Source organism: Penicillium solitum (genome assembly GCF_028829755.1).
Source record: "Penicillium solitum strain IBT 25940 chromosome Unknown utg000008l_segment0_segment0, whole genome shotgun sequence".
NCBI classification, from domain to species: Eukaryota; Fungi; Ascomycota; class Eurotiomycetes; order Eurotiales; family Aspergillaceae; genus Penicillium; species Penicillium solitum.
Window position 1 is genome coordinate 2525332 of NW_027072127.1, and position 14062 is coordinate 2539393.

Genomic DNA, 14062 nt, shown 5'->3' on the forward strand with positions numbered 1-14062 from the left:
TGCTTTTTTGGGTAATCGCGGGTACCCATTTGGGTCTTGGGTTGGGTTTCGCGGATGACAACCCGCCCACGGGTTTGCTGACTAAGACCCAACCCGGCCCATGGGCTGGGTTTTCGCGGGCGGGTTTGGGCGGTGGGCGGGTATTGGCGAGGCCTAGGCACGACCACTGTGCTCACATTTACACAGCCCCTCCTAAAAGCGGCGGGAGCTCATATGTACATACGGTCCACGGTCCACGGTCCACGTCTGAATTGCCTAACTCATGGCCAATGAGTGTTTCCCTCTTTTCTTTGTAGGCATTAATCAGCTATCTAGGTAGGTTGATTCCGTGGGTATGGAGCTCCTGCTACGCTTAATATGCTGTTCGCACATGAGCCGTATATGACCCGCCATCCGAGGCATTGAATCGATATCAATACTAGATGGGGCCGTGTGAGCTGAACATACACACAGACACGCCTTCAACATATGGAACCAGGAGATTCAGGTCGGGTATTGATTCATAAATTGCATGGTGATCTGACAAAGCATCTACAAGAACAAATGCCAGCCGATATTTTAAGACTTCGCAAGATCAAAGCCCGAAAAAGAAATCCCCTAAGAACCAAGAAAACAAAGAAAAACGCCAACCACTCTTGAATTTGTGAGGCCTTGAAACTGCGATTTCATCTCTTCCACATAACATCTAACCCCGGCCGCGCTGGCCACGCGCACGCTGCACGGTAGCCTTACCACGCGCCAAACCGACACCGCGCCCGCGCTGGCCTCGTGTACGGAACATGGGAGCATTACTAAAAAGAAAGAAGCTAGTTAGCAAGGGTGAAATTGAAGATGCGCAGTTCGCAAAATCACGATCCAAAAAGCTGGATATCAGGGTTTAACGTACCGGAGCATGTCAGGCACGATGAAGAATCGCACGTGGCTGCCGCGAATGTAGACCTGGTCGAGATGGGAGACACGGCCATCGCGAGCAGTGACGGTGATGTCCTTGAGCTGAACGTTCATGTTGTCCTCGGCTGTGGGGGATGCATGTTAGCTTTCGAATCGCGCAACAGAGACATTTCCCGAAGCTTGTTTATAGACCGCCTCTATGAATAGAGAGCAGACACCCAAAAAAGCTCGAGTGGAAATAAATCACCCACCTTCCAAAAGTTTTCCCCGGTAGACGACTCCGGATGTGATCTCAATCGTCACGACATGACCCTATTGGAAAACGATATTAGCCCATCTGTCTCGCGCTGTCCACGGTGATATCAATTTTCGCGATATCACCCGTGTACCCTGCCTTTCGATCCAATAATCGAAATGGCAATATCAGGGACTGTAACGCACCTGCGCTTCGTTGAGGAGCTTGATCGGGATGCCGATCGTGGAGGTGAGCTTGCCCATTTTGACTGTGTGACGGCGAACGAGGATGGAAAGCGGTTAACAAAAGTCGAAAATAAACCTGAAAGCTTCCCTCGCGCAAAAAAAAGGCACGAATCAAAGCAATGGGTGATCGTGGGGAGATGGTGGGACAGTGATGAGGTTGGAGTAAGTGGAGGTTAAGAGAAAGGCGAGTTTTGCGGCTAAGCTCATCCTCTCCGCTTTGGGCTCTCTCTCTCTCTCAATCCCGACCAAACAACAACTCCAACCTCAAAAAGTCATAAAAACCTCCACATAATGCGCATCCAATAGCACTCTCTACACCTCCGATAATTCTACGTCAAAATTCAAATATCACCATAATGGCCGGCTCACCCAATTCCAATCTACGCGGCTTCAACCACGCCGTCCAAACCCTCCTCAAACAACCAACACAATTCCTTCCACACCTCACCATCCCAACCTTCACCCACCTTCCCGAGAACCTAGGACCACACCTGATCAATGCAAAGAAAGGACTCCAAACACCACCCGAAAAGCCCCCACACACACCCACAATCCGCGCTCTAGTCCTCGACAAAGACAATACACTCTGCGCGGCGAAAACAACATCCTTCCCTCCACAGATCCTGGCCAAACTCTCCTCCCTCCGCACCTCGCCAACATCCCTCTTTAACCAAACCACAAACCCGAACGCAATCCTGATTGTCTCGAACCGCGCCGGTAGCCACCCGCGCTTCGACGGCGAAATCTCCGAGCTAGAAGCACAGCTTGCGCATCTGCGCATTCCTGTTTTCCGGCTACCGGCGGGGACGGAAAAGAAGCCTTTTTGCGGGGAGGAGGTTGTGCAATGGTTCCGGGAGAGGGGCGTTGTTGAGTCTCCGCATGAAATTGCTGTTGTTGGGGATCGGCTTGGAACAGATGTGCTTATGGCCGGGATGATGGGGTCGTGGAGTGTGTGGTGTAAGGAGGGGGTGTTTGATGTTGGGATGGAGGGGAAGCCGGAACGGAATGTCTTGGAGAAGATGGAGGTTTGGATTGAATGGTTCCTTAGGGAGAAGGGAGGATATAAGGCACCCTTGCCGATGGGGTGGGAGAAGCAGAAGCAGGCGTAAGGCATGTGATGCTGGGTTGATATAAGATGTTTAAGATACCATTGTATAATAGTATATACGAGTAGCACCTAACTATGTAGTTACCATCGTACAGTATAGTGAGAAGGAATTACAGCTACAATCTAGACGGAGGTGTATGCGATACAAAATGAATTGATTCAGAGCCTAGCGTCAATCCCCCACTCGTATACCGCCAGCTCAACACCGTCCTACTTGTATGGTCCCGGGCAGAAGATATCACAACTCTGCGCAGCCCAGAGGATTGGCGTTGGTTGGATGTCAGACCCAAACAGGTGTCGACAGAACAAGCTCATGCGCAAGAATTCGACGGCAGACCCATGATGTGGGAATGGGTCATTGTAACCACAGGAGTGTACGGCAGATCGCACCACCCTCCTTGAAGAAACTCACACAAAAAGGAACAAAAAATGAAAATTGAGGGGAATGGAGTCGCAGTCCAAGTCGGTCTGTTTGGCATAACCACGTAAAATAGAATTTGAAAATGAAAAAAAGGGAAAAAAGATGATGAGAATGATCCCGGCCATAAATCAAAAGAGAAAAAAGTGAAGAATGGTAAAATGACCGGGAGAAAAGAAGAAGAGAAGAAGAAAAAGAAAAAAAGGTCCTGGATTCAACCGGGACAGCCGGGAAAACAGAAACAAAAAGAACAAAATCGCTTCAGGACCGGCCCCAGAATAGAAAGGGTATAATCAATATAAGAAGACATAAGGGTATGTCACGCAAGAAACACATCAAAAGGTAAAATCGCTTTCCTAGCCGTCGCCAGCGAGACGAGAATCATCCAAAAAGAGCCGTCGAGGGTTTTTACCAAAAAAAAAAACCGAAACCAAACACCTAGCCACGGCTCTGGAAATAGGACAATGAAGAAATTCCCAAGGTGAAAAACCCCCAAAGAACGCATGACAAGCATAAGCGCCGCATGCACAGAAAAGGCCGTGAAACATCAAGAGACAAAATGAGAAACACAAACTGAATAACCTCAAAGAGACACCCGTTCATGACCCAGTTGGCATGCCCTGTGAGTTGATCTCATCCAAGTTAGCCATACTGTGGGAGTAATCACCCATGCCAGGAGAAGGGTGGGCAGAGAGGCCATGCATGGGCAGCTCAAAGCTAGGGCTTTCGTGCGAAACACCGTAGTTGACATGATGCTTCGAGTACATATCGTTCATCGAAAGACCGTCATCGAAGCCAGTCTGCTGGTCGTGGGAGAAACCATACATATCGGAGGAACCTTGCGATATGTTGGACAGTGGCGGTGAATGGTTTGCAATCAGCGGGTCTGCAGGGCTCATGCTGGAGTAAGGAGATGGGGCATGAGAGCCCATTCCCGAGGCATCGGTTGAACCGCCTGAGACAAACGGCACGTTGAACTGAGGCGCCATGCTGGCGACTGGCGTGATCTCGCCCTGGCCGGCGTTGCTGTACATGGGACTGGCGAAGTCGGGAGGTGATCCGGTGGTCGTGGCGGACATGGGGTTCGTGCGGAAATCCAGTCCATATCCTTGGGTGTCGATGCGCAGGTCGGTGGGGAGATGGTGCACTGACTGTGGAACGGGTGCGTAGATGCCTGCCTCCGTGTGGTTGAACGGGGGTGGAGGGGGTGGCACATGGAAGGAAGACATGGGACTCTGGAATGACGAGATATCAACTGCAACAGGTACCGAACGGCTTCGTTGGCGTTTGTGGCCGCGAGCAGCTGGCATGTTGAAACCCAAGTGATTGCTGTCCTGGTACAAGTTCATGTAAGTGGGAGCGACAAACTGGTTAGGCTGAGATGCAGGACGCTGGATGAATGGCGGAGACATCGCAGTTGGCATGGTAAAGCTGCTGTTATTATAAGCTAGGCGGTTCTGGAAGGACTCCAACGACACAAGCTTGGCAAGCTGAACGCTCAAGACCTTGGGATGGCCTCCCAGGTGATGAACCATGATCTGACTAGCTTGCTGTTCCTCCGTGAAATCACCGCACTGATAAAACCCTCCAGAGTTAGATGAGTCCATGTAAAAGTGCGGCGGGCGGTTCAGTTCCACGACAAGACCACCTGGTCGAGGTGGTTCCCCATTCGGCCCAGGGCTTGGATCACCGGTTTCCAAGGTGATGTTCTTGATATAGGCGAATGGATACTCGATCTTATAGCCAGCAGCATCGTTGTTGATATAGTAAGTCATGCATGCCTTATCGGGGGAATAGAAAACGACCAAGTCCATGGCATTTTGCCCAATGCGCCGCCAGCTGCCGACAGTCAAGGAACGACAAGTGAAATGAGAGATCACTAGAAAAGATGAGTTAGTTTAACGGGTGGTAGGATCAGAGAGAGCTATCAACATACCAACTTTGCCAGAAGGGTTGGTCTCGTTTGCGTACATGCTCGGCGGGCCATATGCGCCAGTACGTCCAAAGGGGTCTCTTGCGCCAGGCTTGTTCGGGTCAAACTGCATCGCGAGATAGTGTCGCATGGATTCTGGGATAGAATCGCATCCTTCACCAGTCTCAATGCTCTTTTTCGCCAGCATCTTGATTTTAGCACGACTGTCTTGAGTCAGTAAAAATAAAAATACAAACACAATTCCAGGTAGAACCTACCGGTTCTGGAACCAGATTTGAACAGACCGCTCCGTCATGTTAATGTCTGAAGCAATGCGCTCTCTGGTAGCCGCAGTGGGTGTTGGGTTCTTGTTGAATTCGATCTCCAGAAGGACAAGCTGATCCTGAGTTGCGCGTTGACGTTTGTTGTTTTTCTGCTGTTGAGTCAGGGTGCTTTTGCGAGGAGGTCGGCGCGTAGCAGAGGAATGAGCCGTGGTAGCACTCGAGGTTGACGGAGAGGGTGTGGAGGCTGGAGGCGAAGAGGACGATGCCGTGGGCGCAATTGCGTCGGTTGGCGGGTAATGCATTTCTGTCAACGAAGACATAATGTAACGTGGTACGGTAGAAAATATATCGCACGTAATCGGAAATGTGTTCGAAGGTGTTCAATATGCCTTTCTTGGGGTGGCGTATATAGTTTTTTTTTTGTTCGGAATGAAAAGGTACGATGTGTGACGATCCGGCCGACAAATAATGGGATGGGTGTGATTGTGGTGCGGATACAGATTGTTGGAAATGATGATGCTCTCGAAGCAGCCACAGGCGCGAGAGGGACAAGTTGAAGATGTAAATGAATGGAAGTCTAGCGTAGGGATCGAATGGCTTTCGAGGCTGTCCACGTCAGAGACTGGGGGGTTGGGTTGAAAGGGCGCGTCGCAGAGGCGTCCAAAAACGAGGGGATAAATAAAAAGGCTGGCCTAAGCAGCTGGGAACGAATGGCAGGGGAATAATTTCTCCCTATATCGAATATCGACAAGAATCAATGAAGAATCAATGAAGATGTTTCGGCAAATGCTCAAATACCCAGGTTGAGTCGATCAACGGGGTGGGAACGGGAGGGGGGAAACCGTTCTCGGGGAAATGAATGAATTGGGTAGAAACGAGTGATATAATGTCGCCGTGAAAGAATGAAACGGACGCAAAAGAAAAAGAAAAGAATGGAGGGAATGAGAAACACAGAAGCCAGAAGGAAGCGGATCAGGAGATGGGAGATGCTGACTACACAGGGAACCAGTTGACTTTGGATGGACAACGCACCGGGGGCTTTTTGGACTATTGGCACCTCGTGGGGGGGCCCATTGTTTTTTTTTGGTTTTTTTTTTTTTATTTCGGTCAAGGCCTCGATTTATTTGTCTTTTTTTAGTTCTCTTACGTTTTTTTTAAAAATCCTTTGTATCTTTTCTATGGATTCGAACCGAAAAACCCCATGTATATTTCGTCATCTACGTCCTGTGTATGGAGTGTGTGCGATGTATGGAGTGGAAGGAAACTGGTTTTGGCCCCTGCGTTGACCTGCATAAGCCCAAGCAGCATCACGGAGCTCTGGAGCAATAAGGGCACAGAACATTTGTTTTGGAGAGGGGTACGAGTGCCACTCCCCTTACTCGGCGTTTATGTCTTGTCCAACTAGATCGATGTGACTCTCTCTCTCTCTCTCTCTCTCTCTCTCTCTCTTTCTTTTCAGGGGCACTAGTTCAACTAAAGGGCGTCAAATAAACCACACGAACCTGATCGCCTTAATACCGAACGGCATCTATGCGAGATCGAGGCATCTGAGACACTGTTAACAACTCGATGCGTTTCACGGAGTACAATTTGACGAATTAACGTGTACTGAGTGGAATATGTTGAACATGGATGTACGGGAGTAGAAGTTTTTCCCCTGGCAGTTTCCCCTGATTCGAAAATCGTCAGCCACTGACTATTGGACGGTATTGGGACCACGGTTCTAGGGGGCTTACCCAGTGGACTCGGCCAATAAGCATGCAGTTACACGTGCAGTTCCGTGGACCACCAAAGGAGAAACATTCAGGTACCCGCCCCAGTATTGATTATGATTGGTCCTAGAAACATGACAGGTCATTCTAGACCCCGACCGGTCTTGAATTCAGGGTGCAACTCTCTAGACTTGTCTGCCCTACTCCCGTGCATCCGTCGTATCCGGTTTCTGATACTCCATTTTAAGGGGTACTCCGTATGGAGTACGGAGTACGGAGTATACAACATACATCCATGCAACATATGATATAACTAACTACATAACTATGTACAACTTCCGTACTCCGTATACATTGTGCACATTGAATCTATAGTGAAGAAATACAAATTCAGGAATCCATCTCCAAATGGGAGCCTATCTCCCTAATTCCTATCCTAGTCTAGCGTTTGTTCATTTCCTTCGACTACTCTGTGCTGCAGGTAATAATCCTCGAATTTAATAACCCAACCGTATGTAGTGCCTCATCTTCCATTGTTGGCATGCGAGATCCCGCCATTCCCATCTAGGTAGATACCCCTAGGACAGTTCATTGTTTCAAGCTTGCTCCGTGAACCGGTTCATCCCTAATTACCAGCGGGGAAAAGAGAACCCCTTAAATACCCCCCAAAAAATATGTGTGTCAGAAGATGAAGAAACAAGCCCCTCTATCAAGCGCTTGCACATAACTATCCACAATTGACAATTTAATCCCCGTCGGCCAACCAGAACCACTACCCAACTCCCGTAGCTTATCCGTAGTTTCCCAGATCTGCTCAATAAGCTCCATTGCCGAGTTCCGCTGTTGTTCCCGATAATAAGCTGTCATAGACTCATGCTTCTGTCGAGCCCACATACGATCTTCAGGGGATATAGCCTCCCTCGCAGCAATGTAGAACGGCTGAGGTAGCGACGAATCGGGCCCACAACCCGTTGACAGATGATCCATCAGCCCAAAGCACACATGCACCAAATGCTGCACGCGCGGCGAGCACGTCTGGTCTCGAAAGACCCGACGGGCAAGCAGCAAATGAGCAGTCCAGTAAAAGCACTCGGTAAGGATATCCAGAGGCGTGCGCTCACATTGCGCCGGTGGGATTCCATTATATCCGGATCCCCAGGCGCGAAGCTCGGTGTCGAGTTGGAATGCTTCGTTAAGAATGGCGCCTTCGTCTATATTTGTTTCGAGCCCATCGCTCACGTCGCAGGCTAGATGCGCTATTCGTACTAGGAAGCACATCAGTGGCTGTGGGCATCCTGTCATCTTGTGGAAGGAGGGTTCAGTGGTGTCCCAGCGATGCTGGTCGGGCTGGTTGAGTATAAAGTTTTGCGGTGCGTACGGCCTTCGCTGTCGTGAGATGGCTAGCATTACATCGACCATGCCGAAGCGTTGTACTGTCATGCGTGCGATGGGATTTTGTGGTATCTCGTCGAAGTAGCCTACAGCTTGCATGAGCCAAGAAGCGCATTTGACGTGGGGCTCCAGTACGCCGTCTGCTGACTGTGCGACGACGATCCCCTGAAGAACAACGGCTGTAAGTAGCGCTTCTCGCTCGTGCTTATTGCTAGCTACGATCGTACCTGCGCCGCAGGCGGCCTTGGCGTCGATACTGAGCAGGTTTTGTCCGAGCGTTCTGAGCATTCTCTGCTGGCGCTTGGCTGCAAGATCAACGCTGGCTAATCCGAAATTGAGCATATGTTCTGTCGATATGCAGACAATAGTCTCGAGAAGAATTGGTGATGATAGGGCTGGTATGGAGACCTGCCGGTAAGGGTTGTCTGGGCCATCTACAGCGGGGACATTGGATGAAACAAGGCTTATATCTGTGCAAGTTTTCTTGGTTAGATATTCCGGTTCCAATTACATGGCATAAAGTGACGTACAATACTCCCAGGCAGATTTGTCTTCTGCAGACTCAAAACATGTCTGAGCGAAAAGTGTCGAAGGTCGACCTAGTGTGTTTTGTTCAATTGCTCGACGGGGATCTTTGCAGCGAGGCTTATGTCTTGTCGGCATTGGCTCTTTTGGTCGAACCCATTTCACACCCGATGAATATTGACAGTCCAAATCCCGTGAAGCACAAAATGAGCAAATTGGCTGTTGCTCATCACATTTATTGTGCTTCTTTCGGCATTGCAGACATCCTTTTCCGTACATATATCAGCACCTACACTTCGCCTTGGAATGAGTCGTCATACCAGTCCGTGACCGTGAAAACTTGTCGTCTCGAGGCATCTCGCCGATCAAACAAATGATCCACCTCTAGCTAGTGAGAGATCCACAAATAATATATTAGGGACATGGATTATATGAGTCTTGTTTCCCCGCAGCCTTATCTACATATACGACGGTCACCTGACGATTGACCAATTAGATTGCTATCAACACTCGGGACAATATATATTGCAATGACACTAGACTAGATTAAATCTATAAGATATGCCAAGGTTTTATGTATCGTAATGCACGAAAAATTAGAATAAGGTGAGCGAAAGTGGCTATAGTGAATTCTTTTGAAATTTCTGGGAAGACGACCTCCCACATACATATATACGCCATAAAGTTACAATACAACAACGGAAAAGTCTTGTCAAACATGCGCAAGGAGTCATTTAATCTGATTGATTAAAAATTGAGTGGCAATTTAACGAAGCTAATTGTGGGAAGATACGAGAGAGACTGATTCGCAAAGAAACCTTTATCCCAGAACCTCCTGAATGACCCGAACAGTTCGATCGACTATCAAGTCAATTTCCTCACGGGTAGTATTGTAAGGCGGCGCTAGAATAATATGATCCCCATTGACACCATCGATACCACCATTTCCGGGCATTAACGAAATCGCATGTGCAGGCTTGAGACCTGTCGCGTGCAGGGTCCTAGAAAGCGCCTTTGAAGGCGGATATGGCTCTTTCGTCTCTTTATCCTGAACAAATTCCATCTATAGTCATGTTAGTGAGGACAAAGTAGTAAAAGAAGAAGAAAACATACAGCCCAGAATAATCCCCTGCCTCGAATATCACCAACATGGGGGTGACTATCCAAACGCTCGTGAAGACGTTGACCCAGATATTCTCCCATCGCCCGCACATTCGGTAGCAGGTTGTCCTCTTGTATAATCTGCTGCACCCTATATGCAGCCGCACAGGCGACTGGGTGTCCCTGGTATGTCTGACTGTGGACAAAAGCGCCGGTGCCCTTGTTCAGAGTGTCGACAACGTGCTTGTTGATGAGCAACCCTGCGATCGGAGCATAGCCGGCACCGAGTCCCTTGGCGATTGTTTGGAGATCAGGGACGACATCTTCTTGCTCCCAGGCATGGAGGGTTCCAGTACGGCCCATGCCGGACATTACTTCATCTAGGATGAAGAGCGCCCCGTGTCGCTCACAGACGGCTTTCAGTGCCTTGAGGTAGCCGGGCAATGGGGGGACACACCCAAGTGTCTATGGAAACAATTAGCATATATAGCATGGCGGGACTGCGTTTTACTCACAGCACCTGGCATTGTCTCGGCCACGAATGCACAGACAGTGTTGGGGCCAAGACTTTGGAATTCGTCCTCCAGTTCTTGGGCCAGTCTTGCAACGTAGTCTTCGGTACTTTCATTGGTATTCATTCTGCGGTAGGGATAGCATTGGGGCACGTGGTGAATATTCTTCGAAAGAAGACTTTCATAGATCCTCCGGCGGGAGGCGTGGTGTCCAACAGCAAGTGACCCGAGAGTATTTCCGTGGTAGGACGACTTTCGAGAAATAATATTCACCCGCTGGGGCTCAGGAACGGGCAACTCTGTGTAGTACTGAATGGCCATCTTCACAGCAGCTTCGACGGCTTCGGTACCTATTGTGATTTTAGTAAACCAATCGTGATTCAGCATCGACATGTTTCTTACCCGAGCTCACGATGTAGGCACGAGACATCTTGCCCCCGGTTGAGTCTACCAGAAGCTTTGCCAAACTCTCCGCAGCACTGTTGGTGAAGAACATGGAATAGCAGTAAGGAACTTTCTTTAGCTGGTCCAAGATGGCTTCGTGGATACGCTCATCGCTGTGACCCAGACAGGATACAGCTGCGCCGCATGTCGCATCCATAATTTCCAGACCATCCTCAGTTATCAGGTAGCTGCCTCGACCACCGACAATGTTCAAGGGCTCATTTCGCAGTTGGTGGTAAAGAACTCCGCTGGATGGTTTGATGTCAGTGGAGTCGACCAGCTTCTCAGATGGGGTAGGCACTGAAGCTGTTCCCAATTCCGGTGTGTAGTCTCCCATTGTATGGATTGCGCTGAATGGTTGGTGTGGGAAAAGAAAAAGGATAAAAAGTGAAGCTTAGCGAAGATGTTTGATTTGAACTGAGAATGTATTGTGGTGGGGGATGGGAGTCATATATAGATTCACCCCGCCCTGGCCAATGATTAAAATGCAGAGGTAGCAAACTGATGCCTGAGAAATGGCCTTTACATAACGCCGTGATTGGCAAGTCTCGCCTTGTCGTACAGCTTGAAGTTCATACTTGGTCACGATAAACTATTCCCAAAGAGGAAATATTTGTCGGACCCACGTTCGTTGACCATGTCGTGGATCTGATAGGTTGAATAATTTATGAGATAGAGCTTATTGATAAGAAGAAAGAGACTCTGGGGATCTTTGCTTTTATTTCAATTGTTTTCGTGTCGGTTACACAGATTCATTAGAAATAGGAGCCATAGAGGGGTATCGGAACGATCTTCGAGTCCGAGGACCGACCACAGCGCAAACAGACCTTATTGAGCGATCAGATAGAGAAGGCGGCAGATAATTCTGGAAGCTATACCCGTGGACTATGATGCAGCTACCAACCAATAGCCCCCTTGTCAGTCAGACCGCCTCTCATTGATATGCCATTCGATCGTTCTCCGCAATCCCTCTTCCAGCCGGATAACCGGTCCCCAGCACAGAACTTCTCTTGCCAACGTAATATCCGGCCTGCGCACTGTAGGGTCATCCACCAACGGTGGCAGATATGCAATAGAAGCTTTAAACCGGTCAGTCATCTGCGAAACAAGCCCGATCACAAGTTCAGCTAGTTGCTGGATAGTAAATTCCCGATCATTACCGATATTTACCGGGCCTTTACTATAATCGCTCTGCATGAGCGCATACAGTCCCTGCGTACAGTCGGTGACATATTGAGACGAGCGAGTTGCCTTGCCGTCACCGGTAATCTTTAAATCTTCCCCGGCCAATGCAGATACGATAAAGTTGGACACGACGCGACCGTCGCTTGCGCCCATCCGTGGTCCGTACGTGTTGAAGACTCGCGCGATTCGAATGTCGACGTCGTGTTGCTCTCGGTAGGCGTAGCAGAGGGCTTCGGCAGCGCGTTTTCCTTCGTCATAGCAGGCTCGTGGGCCGAATGGGTTCACATTCCCCCAGTAGTGCTCTAGCTGGGGGTGGACGGAGAGGTCGCCGTAGACTTCTATTTTTTATGGACATACCTTTAGTCAGGTGCATATCGAGGGATACAGGGAGGCTGGGTTTATGCATCGCTAACCTGAGGTGCTGGTATGCAGAATACGTATATTTCTGGATCTAGCAAGCTCTAACAGATTTCGAGTACCGAGGAAACAAGTATTTAAGGTCGACACTGGGTCCTTTTGATAATGAACTGGGCTTGCTGGGCAAGCTAGATTGTAGATCTGGTCGATTCCTTCCAACTCTGGAAGATGATCTTGGATATTGTGCCTGGTTCCTAGTTAGTAACCTGTAAAGGTTGGCTTCCACTAGGGCATAGGTAGTTTTTACTTAAGAAATTGAAACTGAGAATGATTTTCCAAATGGCACAAATTTTTCGATAAGCCACTCTGGAAATTGTCAAGCCCGATCACAGTATGGCCGTTCCCAAGGAGGAAATCGACGAAGTTCGATCCCAAAGAGCCCGCTGTCTGCACATTAAATAGTTTATATGTCAAAGATCCGGCGTAAATGTGTTTTGAATATTACTTACTCCTGTCACTAGCACTTTGAACGGACCCTTTTTGTTATCCATAGAGCCTGCTGCTCTGTCTTGTGCCTGTGGTGTGGAATTTGAGAACGACGGAGGAACGGTAGAAGAATCTAGCCCAAATGCCATCAGAGTGGAACAATCCTTTTCGGGACTGAAAACAAATGAAGTCATGAGATCTAATCGCAGTATTATGCACAAAGATCCAACTATTGGAAATGTGACGGTATCTGGCCAATATACAGGGAGTAGCTCCTTGCATTTGGGCTCCTGTGTGACTGAGATCTTGTATTGCACTTGAGCAGATACCGTCTAACGCAAATGGTATACACTATTGAAGATCTCAAAGGAATAGTAGGGAAAATATCTGCATATTGACCATTTGTAGCCAGCCACCTTCTTTTGCCGTGGCATGCAACATCCACAGCCACACTTTATTCAACGACCCGGGCAACATGAATGAATTACTGATCCGTTGTGTCGAATATTTGATCTGGTTTGATAAAAGGACCACGTAGAATATGTACATGAAATTTTCAAATCCTCAGAATGTCATTAGTCTAAAACTTTCTTGATTGATATAGCTCTTTGATCACCACAGCAATAGAAGCATTACAAGGTTAGCTGACTGTCGAGGCCTTTCTACGAACATATGTATATTTCATTTGGTATGTAATTACGAAAGTAAAAGACACGTGGATGTCTTTGTGTAGGTCAAGGCATACGATGAATAAAAATATCAAGGTGGATCACCCTCACCTCACTTTCACTTTCACTTTCTTTTCTTTTCTTGAGAGTTACTACAGGAGGGCACACCTATTTCCGTTGGCGCATCTGAAATAGGATTTCATCACATGCAGGCTTCATAGGCTTCACCATTTTCAACTTCCTTTCTTCATGTAGACATTTGATAGCTCAGTCACGAAAGACCTTAGAAACCTGTACAATACTCTGTTCAAATGTGGTTCCTTGTCAGTTGACATTGATATTTATATGAGGCCTGGCAAGGGTAGCTAACCTCAACCAATCCACGATCTCTCAGGTTTATATTCATCGTGGTTGATAGAAATGACATACAAGATCGTAAAGCAAGTATGTGCATCGTTTGATCTCTGGGAGCCGGTCAATATCAGCTGCATTGAGATCGAATCGATAGCCGTGTAGAAGAACAACAGAACCTGAAAACCATTTGCTAAATGCCTGCATGATAGCACTATCATCTCTCTTGCGTGGCT

The 14062-nt window shown here is 48.3% G+C and overlaps 6 protein-coding genes across 6 annotated transcripts; 1 reads left to right on the top strand and 5 right to left on the bottom strand.

Moving 5' to 3' along the window:
- Positions 1–487: 487 nt before the first annotated feature.
- N7455_010249 (putative small nuclear ribonucleoprotein SmD3) lies at positions 488–1526 on the bottom strand. Its single transcript, XM_040954173.2, has 4 exons — positions 1333–1526; positions 1143–1203; positions 887–1016; positions 488–791 (listed from the first exon to the last, which is right to left on the bottom strand). Exons 1-4 carry the CDS (start codon positions 1387–1389, stop codon positions 686–688), a joined length of 354 nt encoding a protein of 117 aa, XP_040815327.1. The 5' UTR covers positions 1390–1526; the 3' UTR covers positions 488–685.
- A 201-nt stretch (positions 1527–1727) lies between these two features.
- Positions 1728–2480, top strand: N7455_010250 (phosphatidylglycerophosphatase; the record flags this gene model as incomplete). Its single annotated transcript, XM_040954017.2, has 1 exon — positions 1728–2480. The coding sequence occupies one exon, from the start codon at positions 1728–1730 to the stop codon at positions 2478–2480; it is 753 nt and encodes a 250-aa protein (XP_040815490.1).
- A 1016-nt stretch (positions 2481–3496) lies between these two features.
- On the bottom strand, positions 3497–5413 carry N7455_010251 (homeobox domain-containing protein; the record flags this gene model as incomplete). Its single annotated transcript, XM_040954045.2, has 3 exons — positions 3497–4776; positions 4834–5033; positions 5088–5413. The coding sequence occupies 3 exons, from the start codon at positions 5411–5413 to the stop codon at positions 3497–3499; spliced, it is 1806 nt and encodes a 601-aa protein (XP_040815394.2).
- A 2073-nt stretch (positions 5414–7486) lies between these two features.
- Positions 7487–8860, bottom strand: N7455_010252 (uncharacterized protein; the record flags this gene model as incomplete). The annotated part of the gene is made up of 2 exons (XM_040954084.2): positions 7487–8667; positions 8728–8860. The coding sequence occupies 2 exons, from the start codon at positions 8858–8860 to the stop codon at positions 7487–7489; spliced, it is 1314 nt and encodes a 437-aa protein (XP_040815338.2).
- A 682-nt stretch (positions 8861–9542) lies between these two features.
- Positions 9543–11116, bottom strand: N7455_010253 (uncharacterized protein; the record flags this gene model as incomplete). The annotated part of the gene is made up of 4 exons (XM_040954174.2): positions 9543–9785; positions 9836–10288; positions 10339–10685; positions 10738–11116. 4 exons carry the CDS (start codon positions 11114–11116, stop codon positions 9543–9545), a joined length of 1422 nt encoding a protein of 473 aa, XP_040815450.2.
- Positions 11117–11697: 581 nt separating this feature from the next.
- N7455_010254 (UDP-glucuronic acid decarboxylase family protein) lies at positions 11698–13001 on the bottom strand (the record flags this gene model as incomplete). The annotated part of the gene is made up of 4 exons (XM_065606396.1): positions 11698–12302; positions 12378–12568; positions 12629–12768; positions 12831–13001. The coding sequence occupies 4 exons, from the start codon at positions 12999–13001 to the stop codon at positions 11698–11700; spliced, it is 1107 nt and encodes a 368-aa protein (XP_065460359.1).
- Between the last annotated feature and the right edge of the window lie 1061 nt (positions 13002–14062).